The following is a 17,517-nucleotide window of genomic DNA, read 5'->3' as shown; positions in this document are numbered from 1 at the left end:
AAACAATGTAACAAGGTTTTCCAAAATAAATCAACTCAAGTTATGGAAAAAAATGCCAACATGGCACTGCCATATTTATTACTGAAGTCACAATAATAAATGGAATTTGGGACATGCTCTCCCTGAGAGAGCATGAGGTGGTTGAGGTGGGCGGGGTTGGGGGTAGGAGGTTTGCAGGGGGTGTATATTGTAGCGTCCCGGAAGAGTTAGTGCTGCAAAGGGTTCTGGGTATTTGTTCTGTTGTGTTACGGTGCGGATGTTCTCCCAAAATGTGTTTGTCATTCTTGTTTGGTGTGGGTTCACAGTGTGGCGCATATTTGTAACAGTGTTAAAAGTTGTTTATACGTACACCCTCAGTGTGACCTGTATGGCTGTTGACCAAGTATGCCTTGCATTCACTTGTGTGTGTGAAAAGCCGTAAGATATTATGTGATTGGGCCGGCACTCAAAGGCAGTGCTTTTAAGGTTTATCGGCGCTCTGTACTTCTCCCTACGTCCGTGTACCACTCCGTACAGCGGCGTTTTAAAAAGTCATACATTTGACTTTTTGAAACAGATACCGATAATTTCCGACGTTACATTTTAAAGCATTATCGGACATCTCTAATTTTATTGCTTAAATTGTTATTTGATTACTATAAGACATGTTTAATGTATCATAATTATGCCTAACATTTTCTGTTAAAATTAAGCTAATATTGAAATTTGTTTTGTGGTCACCTTTACTTTGAAAAGTATCGGAATAGATTTCGGCGCTCTCTGGTACCGGTACCAAAATATTGCTATCGGGACTACCCTAGTGTTAACGCAATTATGAACAATTATGTGGCGACAGTGGCATATGTCCAACCATAAATCAACCAACTGGCCCACTCACATCTGTCTGAAGCAGGTGGTGCATGGAGCTCTCAGCCATCTCTTTGGACTCGTAGAATTTGTCCAGGGACTGGCTGATTTCTTCGTCTTGTATTTTACCCTGGCGTTTCTTTTTATAGTCATAGTCCAGGCGGCGTCCCTCCATTTTTTTCAGGTGGTGCTGATCGTGTCAAAAGATAGAGTGGGAGAGAGAAATGAAGACTTCATTTTCAGTTCACATTTTTGACAACTTGTTAGTTTCTTATAAATATCTAGGCTGACAAGTACTTTCTATTGTTAAGACTCTACGGTAGCACACGGCTTTGTCACGTGTCGGCATGTTTACACCTCCTCTGTTTGTACCTGAATATCCTTAATGTCCTTGTCAACCACTCCTTGCATCGGATCAAGGAAATTCTGCTTAACGTCAATATCCAGCCTGTCCTTGGCCTCGGCCAGCATCGTCATTGACTCTCCAATATCAACGAGAGCGCCACCTGCAGGAGGTACGCATGAAATATGATCTTCGTTAAAAGACAGTAAATTCACGTTAAATGCAACTTGAAAAAATGACATCCTTTACCAAAGTTGCTGTCTGGCCCCATGCCTTGTCCATATTTCATCATGCACTCCCCCAGCAGGCCCTCCGGCTGCGGGTAGCCAGGACTTTTCACCTGCCCGCGGATTTTGGACACGGTGTTGAGCATGGTCAGTTTAGCTCTGGAGGCGGGGTTAGGTTGGAGGTATTCTGTTGTTTTGTTGACGACATCGATGAACGCTTTGCTGGTAACATCTGCTCTCTGGGGGCACAGTTCAGGGAGACAATGTAATATTCTGTCCCACGTTTATCTTACAATGCATGCGGTACCCTTTCAAGGTCCTTGAAGTCTTCATCCAGCTTTGTTCCCTCAGCCCCGCCGACCTTCTCACTCACCAACTGAGAACACAAAGAAAAAACAACCCTAAGCTTTTTTAAATTCATCCAAATTAGGTACTAAAGAAATGCTAAATTCTCTATTGTTCATAAGATAGACAGTGGAACGTAGTGATTCTCAACTGGTGGGTCGTGGACCTGTTTTCAGTGGGTTGCCGGCCTTTGCCTCGTTGAGATGTGACGATTTGAGTCTTTTGAACGGCTTAATGGGAACTGCTTTACTATTGCAAGTGGTTAGTTTGCAAGCCTTTGATTGATTGATTGATTGATTGAAACTTTTATTAGTAGATTGCACAGTACAGTACATATTCCGTACAATTGACCACTAAATGGTAACACCCGAATAAGTTTTTCAACTTGTTTATGTCGGGGTCCACGTTAATCAATTCATGGTAATCCATTCATACACATGCATCTCAGGCCCCTTCTACACTAAGCTGGCTAAGGTTACCCAGGTTAAATCTAGGGGTGTAACGGTACACAAAAATTTCGGTTCGGTACATACCTCGGTTTAGAGGTCACGGTTCGGTTCATTTTCGGTATAGTAAGAAAACAACAAAATATAAATTTTTTGGTTATTAATTTACCAAATTTGTAAACAATGGCATAACATACATATACACACAGGGTCCATTGCCAGGGTTAATGTGGTCAACATATATAAAATAAAAACTAAATAAGATAAGGCTCAGAATGGTTTCTTAACAAAACCTTTCTACGTATAAAGTGCTTTTTTTGATTGATTGATTGAGACTTTTATTAGTAGATTGCATAGTACAGTACATATTCCGTACAATTGACCACTAAATGGTAACACCCCAATAAGTTTTTCAACTTGTTTAAGTCGGGGTCCACGTTAATCAACATTAAACTGCCTCAAGTTGTTGCTCAGATTAAATAAAATGACAAAACTTGTCTTCTACATATAAAAAGTGCAACGTTTAACAGTTTCAAGTCAACTCAGCCTCAGATTAACTTTACCCCCCCCCCCCCCCCCCCCCCCAGCCTGGCTAACTTGGCAGTAAGAGGATACAGTATGTGGGCTCATTGTTCTTCCACCATAGAAGTGGGTCAAAATATAGTTTTTAAAACAATATGGTCTTAAATCTGCTGCTATAAAAACATTTGTTATTGCTTTAGCCCTGCCTGACTCGCCGAGGAGAGGCTGCTTGAATGCGGTGGGAGCTGTTTGCTCGTCTTTATCTTTGTTGAAGCGATGTTCACTTGGGGGTGGTGACGCTTCAAATAGATTAGCATGTTTGACGTGTTGGCAGAAGCATGCCTTACTGCTGCTGAACAATGTCGGCAAACCTCCGTCCTCCATTGTTGTATCGCACCGCGCAGCCAAAGTGTTCCCAAACGGGAGATCTTAACGAGGCAGGAGGGTCTTCCAGCTCTGGCTTTTACATGTTGTTGTAGCCCCGGTCGTTGCTAGCATGCCGTGTGTTGTGCCTCGGTGTGCATTGTTTACACAACGTGCGGTGCGCTACTTAATATGTCCGTGTGGAAACTCGTTCGGTACACCTCCGAACCGAACCCCCGTACCGAAACGGTTCAATACAAATACACGTAACGTTACACCCCTAGGTAAATCCCACCTAACCTTATCCTTGTCCACACACACACAAAATGGTCGTTTAAGACCCCCTCGCCCCCTCCGTGACCTAATACGCATGCGCGGAAAATGCGCACGTCACAGTCACCTCCAGTGTTGCTTTGTGTGCAAGTTCTTAAATCTAACTTATCTGAACAATATCCAGTGTTGTGGTATTTCAATTAACTGGAGTCCAGTGTGCTGTGGGGCCCTATTGTAGTGCGTCACACCTGAGCCATCATGAATTAATAAAATCTTTATTGGACACGAAAGTACACAATGTGATAAAGAACATTTTACAACAATCAATGTAGGGATCTAGATATCTGGTCAGGACACTCTTCACTCTTTTGCCTTCACCTTCATTGTCCATTCCTTTTTGGTGACTTTATCAGGCATGTGAATTGACCACAATGAAAAAGACTGAAAACACTTCCGGGGGTCTGGGGGACGAAGGCCAGGTCCAGCCGAAGCTCCTGGTTTTTCACCAATTTAACATGCTAAAATTAACAAAGACAGCACCATTTGAAGAAAATATTTTAGTGTTTAAAGACATGAAAACATCATTAATAGAACATACATAACCCAATTATCCTAATGAATCACTGTATATGGTTCAGTCCCAACAGTATTAGTCACTAATATTTACATCTTGTGTTCATTTCACATCCACAGGTGTCACATTGATCAGTGTTATTATCTACAGTTTATTTAAAGTATTACCACATTACTTCAGTTCATGTAATGTAATGTAATGTAAACATTTCATTCTTTTCGCCAAAATATATACATATACATATACATTTATGAAAATAATTAAACATGTTTAGTATTGTTTACTCATATTTGAAAATAGGAAATAATAATAATGTGAGGACACTGACCTATTGCATGAAACAAGTGTGAAAATATTTACCTTTAAGATTGTTACACCACTGACAATAGTTTCAACAGACTACATAAGAACTTAATATTACAAAATAGTATTATATGCAAATTTATTTCAAATAAATTGTTAACTGGAATCAATAATGCAACTCTTTGAATTTCTGTAATTTCATAATATATTTTCCCGTGGATTTTTATTTTTAGAAAAACCCATTTATATTTCGCTAAGCAATAATTGGTTAATATTTAAAACAAAACATGCGTATTTCGCAAGCAACATTTTTTTAGCTTACCTCATTATTAAAGGCCTACTGAAATGAAATTTTTTTATTTAAACGGGAATAGCAGATCCATTCTATGTGTCATACTTGATCATTTCGCGATATTGCCATATTTTTGCTGAAAGGATTTAGTAGAGAAAATTGACGATAAAGTTCGCAACTTTTGCTCGCTGATAAAAAAAGCCTTGCCTGTACCGGAAGTAGCGTGACGTCACAGGAGCTAGTATTCCTCACATTTCCCCATTATTTACAATGGAGCGAGAGAGATTCGGACCCGAGAAAGTGACGATTACCCCATTAATTTGAGCGAAGATGAAACATTCGTAGATGAGGAACGTTACAGTGAAGGACCTGAGAGGCATTGATGGACGTATCTTTTTTCGCTCTGACCGTAACTTAGGTACAAGCTGGCTCATTGGATTCCACACTCTCTCCTTTTTCTATTGTGTATCACAGATTTGTATTTTAAACCATCTCAGATACTATATCCTCTTGAAAATGAGAGTCGAGAACGCGAAATTGACATTCACAGTGACTGAACATGTAAATACACGATTAATAATTCAGCTTTGCGAAGCTAAAAAAATAGAAGCTAACCTAGCTACGTAGCCAACATGATAGCAGCAGTCTCAAATGCAGATATAAACTAAATTAAAAAAAACCTGACTGGATGGATAGACAGAAGATCAATAATACTATTAAACCATGAACATGTAAATACACGATTAATAATATTCCGCTTGGCGAAGCTAAAAAAACAGAAGCTAACCTAGCTGCGTAGCCAACATGATAGCGTCAGTCTCAAATGCAGATAGAAACTAAATTAAAAAAAAACCCTGACTGGATGGATAGACAGAAGATCAATAATAATATTAAACCATGAACATGTAAATACACGATTAATAATATTCCGCTTGACGAAGCTAAAAAAACAGAAGCTAACCTAGCTGCGTAGCCAACATGATAGCAGCAGTCTCAAATGCAGATAGAAACTAAATAAAAAAAAACCCTGACTGGATGGATAGACAGAAGATCAATAATAATATTAAACCATGAACATGTAAATACACGATTAATAATATTCCGCTTGGCGAAGCTAAAAAAACAGCAGCTAACCTAGCTGCGTAGCCAACATGATGGCGTCAGTCTCAAATGCAGATAGAAACTAAATTTAAAAAAACCCTGACTGGATGGATAGACAGAAGATCAATAATACTATTAAACCATGAACATGTAAATACACGATTAATAAAATTCCGCTTGGCGAAGCTAAAAAAATAGAAGCTAACGTAGCTGCGTAGCTAACTTAGATGCGGCGGCGGGCGTTGTACGCTTTTGACGACACCACCGGCCGCCATCAGAGTCGGCAAGAAACATATATTTCCCCAAAGTTACGTACGTCACATGCACATATCGACACACACGTACGGGGCAATCGATCAAATGTTTGGAAGCCAAAGCTAGATTCACCGTAGTGCGTCTGTTATCCTGCTCAAAACACAACACAACCTCCTGGTGTTGGTGTAGTCCGCCGCTCCATCGATCGCACCTACAACTTTCTTATTTGCAGTCTCCATTGTCCATTAAACAAATTGCTCAATCGCTTTATTAACAAGCGGTAACTGGTTGTAGTTCAAAAAGTAACGCACACACATACACGAGCTGCTGTTAGCCACAACTCACGCTCACACACACTCAAGTTCTCCGCCAACTCACTCGCGCATGCGCGTTCCCCAAACCCTTAAAGACACAGTACACTAATGCAAATATCACAGATATTACAGTGTTGTACTTAGCCGCTAAGACACCGATCGATCCCACCTACAACGTTCTTCTTTGCAGTCTCCATTGTTCATTAAACAAATTGCAAAAGATTCACCAACACAGATGTCCCGAATACTGTGGAATTTTGTCGAAGAAAACAAGAGGCTTTTCTATCGGGTCTGATGGGGTCCAACCACTTCCGTTGCTTTTGTGACGTCACGCGCATAAATCATATCCAAAGGAGTTTTTCAACCGGAAGTGTGGCAGGAATTTTAAAATTGCACTTTATAAGTTAACCCGGCCGTATTGGCATGTGTTGCAATGTTAAGATTTCATCATTGATATATAAACTATCAGACTGCGTGGTTGGTAGTAGTGGGTTTCAGTAGTCTGCAACTGAAGTGGGTGGATCTTTCCTCTCGATGTCTACGGTAGTTGTCGATGTAAACAAAAGATGAAGTCCGTAAGGTTTGCTCACTTTCGGTTGACATCCAAAAGTACCAGCTAGTGAAAAGTTTGTTTTCCTTGCTTCAAGTTGTTTCATATGTTTTTTGCGTTTCACATGTACTTCCAAAGCCTTGAAACCTTGTGATCCATAGTCAAAATTATCATGACACCACGTGCACAAAACCTTTCCGGGACGATCGATTTTCCGAATAAAATCACAGAACAAAGTCGTAACTTTCTTCTTCCCAACAGTATCAGTGATTTCCCTTTCCATCCAGTCCCATCGAAACTTATTTTTGACATGTTTATCAATTTCTTTTACTCGTAAAGCGTCCTTTCTCTCGAGAACCGACATCGTTTACATATGGAAAATGGCCGTAATAACCATTATGAATGATGACGTTATTAACGTCATCATTCATAACAGATGTCCTGATTGGTCACAAGGAACATATCGACCAATCAACTACGGCGTAATATAAACTACGTCTCGAATCTTGATTTAGGGTCGGGAAAAAAAACGTAAAAACGGGAGATAATTTTTTTTCTTTTTTCCCTGAGATTAAAAAAGACGGAATTCCGACTTTAGACGGAAAAATCACATGCCTGCTTTATATACTCTGGACCTAGACGTTGAGTGTGCGACATACATAGCAGGCAATAACTGATACAGTCTGCTTTGCCAGTCCAAAAGCATTCGCCGTTTTCCGTAGTCTTCCCTCGACGGCCAGGTAATACAAAGCACACATTTACCTTTTTTTTTTTTTAAATTCACATCCACGGAAGCCCGCAATCTCGTTGACTCTCCTTCGACAAAGTTTTTCCGTAAGTAGAATCACAGCTGACCTGGACATTCGAAAGTTCTCTTGCCGCCTGAGAAGTGTTGTATCCCAAATAGCTGCAATCGCTTTCTCTTAAGGTATTCATGGGTGATTTCCACAAATGTCTGTGCATGTAGTAGAAGGAGAAACACGGCCATGTCTGGACGACTCGCGTCCATATTTCCAGTGGTTACCTCCCGCTTTATTATGAAGCTGGCTGTGGCGCGTTCTTTCTGACGTCACTTCCTGTGTGGAGCGCGGTCTTTGTGGCGTCACTTCCTCTCCAAAGTCAGTTTGTAAAGGATCAAAGAGTCCATACAAAGCTAAGAGCCGGCGTCAGAATAATTGTATCTAAATTATCACAAAACTTTGTGTTGCCATGAGTTCCCGGGGAGCAGACAAAAGCTGTCTTTGATCTTACCAAGCAAAAGGCTAGTAAAACGCCCCTGTGTAAGATGGGAGGCGACATGAAGGTGTCGGTTTCTTTGATCTATTGTAATCCACAGGAAGATTTTGTCTTGACCCGAGATCTACAAAGCGGAGAGGAAGCAGGACCTGACGCAAGCTCCAGGCATCTTTTCTTTGTACTGTTTTATGACCGAGGGCAACGGCTGTTTACGACCCCCCTCTCCCCTTAGAAACAGCTGTTGCCATGTAATCAGGGAAACTCCAAATAAAAGAGGAGGCGTGCAATCTTTTCGTCCGAGCGTGGTGGAAGACTGTACAAAGAGTACAGCCCAGACGTTTCTCTTCAATGAGCTAAATTGAATTGTGTCTCTGTTTAATTCCTTGCTTCTTGTCTGTTTAATAGATGTCATCAGTGTTTGAACCGGACAGCCGGAGATTCAAGAAATACACGGCACACTTACCCGTGAAAAAATTGTCAGAGGAGGGGGGAACTTAAACGATAGTTTAGTGTGGTATCGGGACAACACTAGTTAGAGGTATTGATCCTGGTTTGTTTTAAATTTTCAAAAAACTAAGCCCACTTGAGTGTGAAACTGGTCTGGGTGGTGTAGACATCACTAAGATTCCAAGTTACCATGATGTAAGAAACTCCCGCCGAGTTCAGAGCTTTCTCCAATCACATTTTGTTTCCGGCAAAGCAGTAACATGCAAAACAACATCATCATCGTATACCGGTTTTACCAGTTCTGTCATGCTTCTGTTGCACATCACCTTTCTAATAACAAGGAACTGCAGCACCAATATAAACTTGCACAATTAAGTATTTGGAATGCATCAGATCTTTGTCCTGACTTTAATCTCAGGCATTTGCTTAAACATTGTTGCATCTTTGTCCATTTTATTGTTTAGAATAAAGACTGGAGTTATAAGTCCCAGTGAGAAACAAGGTCAAAGCACACATACTGGGCCTTTTCTTCAATAAATCCACTAAATAGCAATTATCACTGATGCACTTTGCTGGACAGATGGTCCAGGATGCTGCTAAACTCTTTAAATCTGTTCTCAGATTAAGTGCTTTTTCATCTCAAATCTGATAGAACTTCGACGAGAAGATTCTTGAATGTAACCTATTGTTACTATAACAATCTACAAGGTTAAAATAGTTGGCTTCTTTTTCTTCTCCTCCCTTTATCTGCTTTCTTTTGTATTGCAAGTTATCATGACATATATGTATTGTTGCATTTGAACAATTGTATTGTAATAAAGGTAATTATTGCTATTATTCATTATCAATGGTGCTATTTCTATTGGTATTTGTATTGCTCCATTTGTAGTGTAATAATGCTCATTGTCATTTCTGTATTAATATTTATTTCACTAACTGCTTCTTTGCTATCACTTTTACTATCATATTTGTACATATCCTATTTGCTGATGTTGTTCTATTGTTGTTATTGTTGTGTTTTGCTGTTGTTGTCTCTCTGTCTTATCCCCCTCTTGTCCCCACAATTCCCCCCTTTGTCTTCCTTTTTTCTCTTTCTATCCCCTCCTGCTCCGGCCCGGCTACACCAATGATAATATAAATACATTTAATAAAGTCAAATGCAAATAAGGAACAACAGAAGTATCCCACACATCTCTTTTGTAAAGTAAATGTGTACAGCCGATATGGGCATCTACCATCTACATCTAAAATATGATTTGCCTGAGAAGCTGGACAGGACAAAAAAATAAAATAATAAAGACTCCTGAATGATCACCATATCGCAGTGTTTTTCAACCTTTTTTGAGCCGAGGCACATTTTTTTTAATTGAAAAAAATCCAGAGGCACGCCACCAGCAGAAATCATTAAGTTTCATTGGATATGAATTTAAACCATAACCAACTATGCCTCACTATAGGTCTTGTCTCAAAGTAGGTGTACTGTCACATCACGCCCTGACTTATTTGGAGTTTTTTGGTTGAACTCCTGTGCATAGTGTTTTTAGTTCTTGTCCTGCGCTCCTATTTTGGTGGCTTTTCCTGTTTGTTGGTATTTTCCTGTAGCAGTTTCATGTCTTCCTTTGAGCGCTGTTCCCCGCACCTGCTTTGTTTTAGCAATCAAGAATATTCAAGTTGTCGTCATGTACGGATGTACTTTGTGGACGCCGTCTGCTGCTCCACAAGCTGTAAGTCTTTGCTGTCGTCCAGCATTCTGTTTTTGTTTACTTTGTCGCAAGTTCAGTTTTAGTTTTCGTTCTGCATAGCCATCCCCAAGCTTAAATGCCTTTTCTTAGCGGCACTCACCTTTTGTTTATTTTTTAGTTTAATTTCACCTAATTGGGTTAAAAATATTTTTGGGCAAACCAGTAATTATAATCCACAAATGTGCCATTCTTGAGTGTCGGTGCTGTCTAGAGCTCGGCAGAGTAACCGTGTAATACTCTTCCATATCAGTAGGTGGCATCGGGTAGCTAATTGCTTTGTAGATGTCAGGAACATGGTTTGTCGTGATCACAATATGCAGACGACAGCGGGAGGCAGCGTGCAGGTAAAAAGGTATCTAATGCTTAAACCAAAAATAAAGAAAAAGGCATTGAAGCTTAGGGATGGCTATGCAAAACGAAGCTAAAACTTAACTGGCTGCAAAGTAAACAAAAACAGAATGCTGGACGACAGCAAAGACTTACAGCGTGTGGAGCAGCAGACGGCGTCCACAAAGTACACCCGTACATGACATGACAATCAATAACAAAATAGGAGCGAAAGACAAGAACTAAAACACGACACACAGGAAAACACCAAAAAACTCCAAATAAGTCAGGGTGTGATGTGACAGGTGGTGACAGTACACCTAGAAGAGACAAGAGCTATAGTGATGCATGATTGGTTATGGTTTGAATTCATATCCAACGATTGCGAGAACGACTTTTTAATTGTCAATATCGGCTGCTGAGTTTCATTTTTTAATGTTTTCTGCTGGTGGTGTGCCTCTGAATTTTTTCAACGAAAAAAATGTGCCTTGGCTCAGAAAAGGTTGAAAAACACTGCACTAGTGTGCCGCCGCGGCACAGTGGTTGGAAAACCCTGCCATATTGTATCAACACATTCTTGTCATTAGGTGTCAGCATGAGTCAACATAATGTCACATTAAATCATGTTGACAAGGGAATATCATAACTAGATATGTAGCAATACAAGCAAACTTTTGAATTCACAATAGCAGAAACACGGACCAAATTACCGACATTAATAAAGTTTTAAAACCCTACACCAGGGGTGTCAAACTCATTTTAGCTCAGGCGCCGCATGGAGGAAAATCTATTCCGAAGTGGGCCGGAATGGTAAAAAATCATGGCATAATAACTTAAAAATAAAGACAGCTTCAGGTTGTTTTCTTTGTTTTACTTTGGCCAAAAACAGAACGTACAAATCACAAATAATCCTCTGGACAAAACACTCAAATTTGTTGAAAATTCTGAGGAAATTAGTGCAGTTTCAAAAACCACGAGTTTGCACTTTGTCTCAGTGGATCTGCAAAGCCAGATTAAAGGCCCACTGAAAGCCATTACTACCGACCACGCAGTCTGATAGTTTATATATCAATGATGAAATCTTAACATTGCAACACATGCCAATACAGCCGGCTTAACTTATAAAGTGCAATTTTAAATTTCCCGCTAAACTTCCGGTTGAAAACTCCTTTGGAGGATGACGTATGCGTGTGACGTAGCCAGTGAAACAGAGGTATGGACCCCCCATTGAAGCCAATACAAAATAGCTCTGTTTTCATGTCATTATTCCACAGTATTCTGGACATCTGTGTTGGTGAATCTGTTGCAATTTGTTCATTGCATTATGGAAAAAGAAGCTGAGCAGGCAAAGAAGAAAGTTGTCGTGCGAAGTGGAGTATTTTGCGAGGGAAGTCAGCAACACAACACAGCCGGTGTTTCATCGTTTACATTCCGAAGAAGCAGTCAAGATCGAAGAACTCGGACAACAGAGACTCTTACCAGGAGGACTTTGACTTCGATACACAGACGCCTGTAGAGAACTGGGACAACACAGACTCTTACCAGGATTACTTTGATTTGGATACACAGACGCGGTACCGTGAGTACGCAGCTGCGCTTTCAAACATTTGATCGCTTGCCCGTACGTGCGTGTCACGTACGTAACTTTGGTTAAATATATAAGCTTTATGAACTTTGGGTTAGGTGAACGGTCCTTTGGGCTGAGTGAGTGTGTGTGTTGTGCAGGTGTTTGAATTGTATTGGCGGGTTATACGGACGGGAGCTAGTAGCTAGCATAACAAACACGTAGGTGTTTTTATGTGGGATTAATTTGTGGCATATTAAATATAAGCCTGGTTGTGTTGTGGCTAATAGAGTATATATATGTCTTGTGTTTATTTACTGTTGTAGTCATTCCCAGCTGAATATCAGGTCTCACCCGCGCGCTTCCAAACATTTGATTGCTTGCCCGTACGTGCGTGTCATGTACGTAACTTTGGTTAAATATATAAGCTTTATGAACTGGGACTTTAAGGTTTTACTACTTGCGTATAAAATACTACACAGTCTAGCTCCAGCCTATCTCGCCGATTGTATTGTACCATATGTCCCGACAAGAAATCTGCGTTCAAAGAACTCCGGCTTATTAGTGATTCCCAGAGCCAAAAAAAAGTCTGCGGGCTATAGAGCGTTTTCTATTCGGGCTCCAGTACTCTGGAATGCCCTCCCGGTAACAGTTAGAGATGCTACCTCAGTAGAAGCATTTAAGTCCCATCTTAAAACTCATTTGTATAATCTAGCCTTTAAATAGACCCCCCTTTTTAGACCAGTTGATCTGCCGTTTCTTTTCTTCTCTCCTCTTCTCCCCTGTCCCTTGGGAGGGGGAGTTGCATAGGTCCGGTGGCCATGGATGAAGTGCTGGCTGTCCAGAGTCGGGACCCCGGGTGGACCACTAGCCTGTGCATCGGTTGGGGACATCTCTGCGCTGCTGACCCGCCTCCGCTCGGGATGGTTTCCTGCTGGCCCCACTATGGACTGGACTCTCGCTGATGTGTTGGATCCACTGTGGACTGGACTTTCACAATATTATGTCAGACCCACTCGACATCCATTGCTTTCGGTCTCCCCTAGAGGGGAGGGGTTACCCACATATGCGGTCCTCTCCAAGGTTTCTCATAGTCATTCACCGACGTCCCACTGGGGTGAGTTTTTCCTTGCCCGTATGTGGGCTCTGTACCGAGGATGTTGTTGTGGCTTGTGCAGCCCTTTGAGACACTTGTGATTTAGGGCTATATAAATAAACATTGATTGATTGATGGTTGTGTTGTGGCTAATAGAGTATATATATGTCTTGTGTTTATTTACTGTTGTAGTCATTCCCAGCTGAATATCAGGTCCCACCCACCTCTCACAGCATCTTCCCTATCTGAATCGCTTCCACTCCCCACTAGTCCTTCACTTGCACTTTCCTCATCCACAAATCTTTCATCCTCGCTCAAATTAATGGGGAAATCGTTGCTTTCTCGGTCCAAATCGCTCTCACTTCTGGCCGCCATCACTGTAAACAATACACGTCTACGTCACGCTACTTTCGGTAGGGGCAAGGCTTTTTTTGTCAGATACCAAAAGTTGCTATCTTTATCGTCGTTGTTCTCTACTAAATCCTTTCAGCAAAAATATGGCAATATCGCAAAATTATCAAGTATGACACATAGAATAGATCTGCTATCCCCTTTTAAATAAAAAAAAAAATCATTTCAGTAGGCCTTTAAACTCAAGTCAGTCTTTCTGGGATTGTTAAATTAAAAGTAGGGCTGCAACTAACGATTAATTTGATAATCGATAAATCTGTCGATTATTCCTTCGATGAATCGATTAATAATCGGATGAAAGAGACAAACTACATTTCTATGCTTTCCAGTATTGAAAAAAAACAGCATACTGGCACCATACTTATGTTAAATATTGTTTCTCAGCTGTTTGTAAATGTTGCAGTTTATAAATAAAGGTTTATTAAAAAAAAAAAAATAGAATAATATTTTTAAAAAATGCATGCGCATAGCATAAATCCAACGAATCGATGACTAAATTAATCGGCAACTATTTTTATAATCGATTAGTTGTTGCAGCCCTAGTTAAAAGTTCAAGTTAAAGTACCGATGATTGTCACTCACACACACTAGGTGTGGTGAAATTTGTCTCTCTGCATTTGACCCATCCCCTCGTTCACCCCCCTGGGAGGTGAGGGGAGCAGTGAGCAGCAGCGGTAGCCGCGCTCGGGAATCATTTTTGGTGATTTAACCCCCAATTCCAACCCTTGATGCTGAGTGCCAAGAAGGGGATAATGGGTCCCATTTTTATAGTCTTTGGTATGACTCGGCCGGGGTTTTAACTCACGACCTACCGATCTCAGGGCAGACACTCTAACCGATCAGGTTGAACAAAAACACAACATGTAAATAGAGATGTCTGATAATATCGGACTGCCGATATTATTGGCCGATAAATGCTTTAAAATGTAATATCGTAAATTATCGGTATCGGTTTCAAAAAGTAAAATGTATGACTTTTTAAAACGCCGCTGTGTACACGGACGTAGGGAGAAGTACAGAGCGCCAATAAACCTTAAAGGCACTGCCTTTGCGTGCCGCTCCAATCACATAATATCTACGGCTTTTCACACACACACACAAGTGAATGCAATGCATATTAAGTCAACAGTCATACAGGTCACACTGAGGGTGTCCGTATAAACAACTTTAACACTGTTACAAATATGCACCACACTGTGAACCCACACCAAACAAGAATGACAAACACATTTTGAGAGAACATCTGCACCGTAACACAACAGAACAAATATCCAGAACCCCTTGCAGCACTAACTATTCCGGGACGCTACAATATACACCCCCCGCTACTCCCTACCCCGCTCACCTCAACCTCCCCATACTCTCTGAGAGAGAGCATTTCCCAAATTCCAAGCTGCTGTTTTGAGGCATGTTAAAAAAAATAATGCACTTTGTGACTTCAATAATAAATATGGCGGTGCCATGTTGGCACTTTTTTCCCATAACTTGAGTGGATTTATTTTGGAAAACCTTGTTACATTGTTTAATGCATCCAGCGGGGCATCACAACAAAATTAGTCATAATATTGTGTTAATTCCACGACCGTATATATCGGTATCAGTAGATATCGGAATCGGTAATTAAGAGCAAAAAAGCCATTATCGGACATCTGTACATGTACACTCTTCTCGGTATCGAATACCTCCTTTGTCATGTCCACCTATCAATCCAGAGCTAACTCTACAAACTAGGGCTGTGAATCTTTGGGTGTCCCACGATTCGATATCAATTCTTGGGGTCACAATTCGATTCAAAATCTATTTTTTTTCAATTCAACACGATTCTCGATTCAAAAATGATTTTTTCCCGATTCAAAAGGATTCTCTATTCATTCAAGACATAGATTTCAGCAGGATCTACCCCAGTCTGCTGACATGCAAGCAGAGTAGTAGATTTTTGTGAAAAGCTTTTATAATTGTAAAGGACAATGTTTTATCAACTGATTGCAATAATGTAAATTTGTTTAAACTATTAAATGAACCAAAAATATGACTTATTTTATCTTTGTGAAAATATTGGACACAGTGTGTTGTCAACCTTATGAGATGCAATGCAAGTGTAAGCCACTGTGACACTATTGTTCTTGTTTTTTTTATAAATGTCTAATGATAATGTCAATGAGGGATTTTTAATCACTGCTATGTTGAAATTGTAACGAATATTGATACTGTTGTTGATAATATTCATTTTTGTTTCACTACTTTTGGTTTGTTCTGTGTCGTGTTTGTGTCTCCTCTCAATTGCTCTGTTTATTGCAGTTCTGAGTGTTGCTGGGTCGCGTTTGCTTTTGGAATTGGATTGCATTGTTATGGCATTGCTTTGTTGGATTGATTAGTTTAAAAAAAAATTTTTTTTTAAATAATAAAAAAAAAAAAAAACGATTTTTTAAAAATGAGAATTGATTCTGAATCGCACAACTTGAGAATCGTGATTCGAATTGATTTTTTCCCGCACCCCTACTACAAACCATAGGAAACGGTGGTGAAAACTATTCAAAAGTGTTAAGTTCACTTTTCTCGTGTTTGACGGGCATTTTGGGGGCAACAAGGGTGCCAAATGACGGTGCGTTCGAAGCAGAAGACATAAAACGGACGGTTTTAAGTTCCATGTGGGTCGAGGAGGAGGAGCCACAGTCCCCCTTTCCTGTGAACCGTTTGCTTGCCAAACAGAATTGCTATTGTGACATCCAGTGGACACATTTGGAACAGAAGTTTCTTAAAAAATATCTAAAAAAACAGCTCATTTTTAAACTTAGTAAACTCATCCCGCAGGCCGGATAAAACCTGTTTGCGGGCCTGATCCAGCCCGCGGGCCGTACGTTTGACACCCCTGATTATGAAAACAAAACAAGCAGCAGGTTAGCGTTAGCTTGAGTGACTAATTAATTGTTTAGCTTTTGATTTGAAGCTAAACAAAGTAGCCAACATGTTTTGATGGTAATTAGCATTTAAGCACGTTCTATTACGAACTTGTTTGACTTAGTTTAAGCGGCTATATGGAGGCTAAATGACGGCGCGACGGACAAGCTAGCTGAGCTACATAGCTACGTAGCTGCTAACTCAAGTTGGAAAAGCCCGACTTACCTGGCTGGCTTTGTAAAACTGCTTCCGAATTCCCGCCACGGACATCTTTGCACCGTCTTGTCCTTCGCACGGGCAGGAGAATGTTTGACGAGTGGCACGGAGAGAGCGAGTGGCACCACGTCTTCAAACTTTTGTGGAACTTCCTCGGGGCCACCGCAGCTTCCTGGCTCCGGCTGCTGGTGGGAGGAGCCACGGCGGGGGGGAATGGGAGGAGCCACGGCGGGGTGAAATTGGGAGGAGCCACGGCGGGGAAGCGGCTCACACCATAGACATTCTTCCCCGCGCTGACGAGACGCGGGGCCGCCATCTTGGAGTGGTGCTCCGCTCCACTCAGTGCAATTCATTTGGCAGGAGCAATGAACTGTCAGCGCATTTAATTCATCTTACCTCACTGAATACCACTGATTTTCACGCGCTTTTTTTGTCATACGTGTAGCTGCGTATATCCTACATCAGTGTTTTTCAACCTTTTTTGAGCCAAGGCACATTTTTTGCGTTGAAAAAATCCGGAGGCACGCCGCCAGCAGAAATCATTAAATAACAAAACTCAGTTGACAGTAAAAAGTTGTTGTTGCAATTGTTGGATATGACTTTAAAGCATAACCAAGCATGCATCACTATAGCTCTTGTCTCATGTAGGTGTACTGTCACCACCTGTCACATCACACCCTGACTTATTTGGACTCTTTTGCTGTTTTCCTGTGTGTTGTGTTTTAGTTCTTGTCTTGCGCTCCTATTTTGGTGGCTTTTCCTCTTTTTTTTGTGTGTATTTTCTTGTAGCAGTTTCATGTCTTCCTTTGAGCGATATATTCCCCAC

General features: G+C 40.8%; 1 protein-coding gene across 3 annotated transcripts in view; it reads right to left on the bottom strand.

Annotated features, from left to right (window-relative positions):
* Positions 1-16,900, bottom strand: part of LOC133630594 (endophilin-A2-like) — a 30,034-nt gene extending 13,134 nt beyond the window's left edge. For 2 of the 3 annotated variants that reach the window (XM_062022177.1, XM_062022178.1), the window contains exons 1-5: positions 16,701-16,900; positions 1,724-1,792; positions 1,439-1,655; positions 1,219-1,352; positions 878-1,036 (exon numbers count right to left, since the gene is read on the bottom strand). In XM_062022177.1, coding sequence (XP_061878161.1) covers positions 878-1,036; positions 1,219-1,352; positions 1,439-1,655; positions 1,724-1,792; positions 16,701-16,745 — 624 coding nt within the window. In that variant the 5' untranslated portion in view covers positions 16,746-16,900. Of the gene's footprint in view, positions 1-877; positions 1,037-1,218; positions 1,353-1,438; positions 1,656-1,723; positions 1,838-16,700 lie in introns of those variants that run through there. The other variant, XM_062022179.1, reaches the window with a different exon arrangement.
* Between the last annotated feature and the right edge of the window lie 617 nt (positions 16,901-17,517).

Source organism: Entelurus aequoreus, linkage group LG16, assembly GCF_033978785.1.
Source record: "Entelurus aequoreus isolate RoL-2023_Sb linkage group LG16, RoL_Eaeq_v1.1, whole genome shotgun sequence".
In the NCBI taxonomy this organism is placed as follows: Eukaryota; Metazoa; Chordata; class Actinopteri; order Syngnathiformes; family Syngnathidae; genus Entelurus; species Entelurus aequoreus.
The sequence above is the reverse complement of the archived record's forward strand: the minus strand, read 5'-3'. Positions and strand labels throughout refer to the sequence as shown.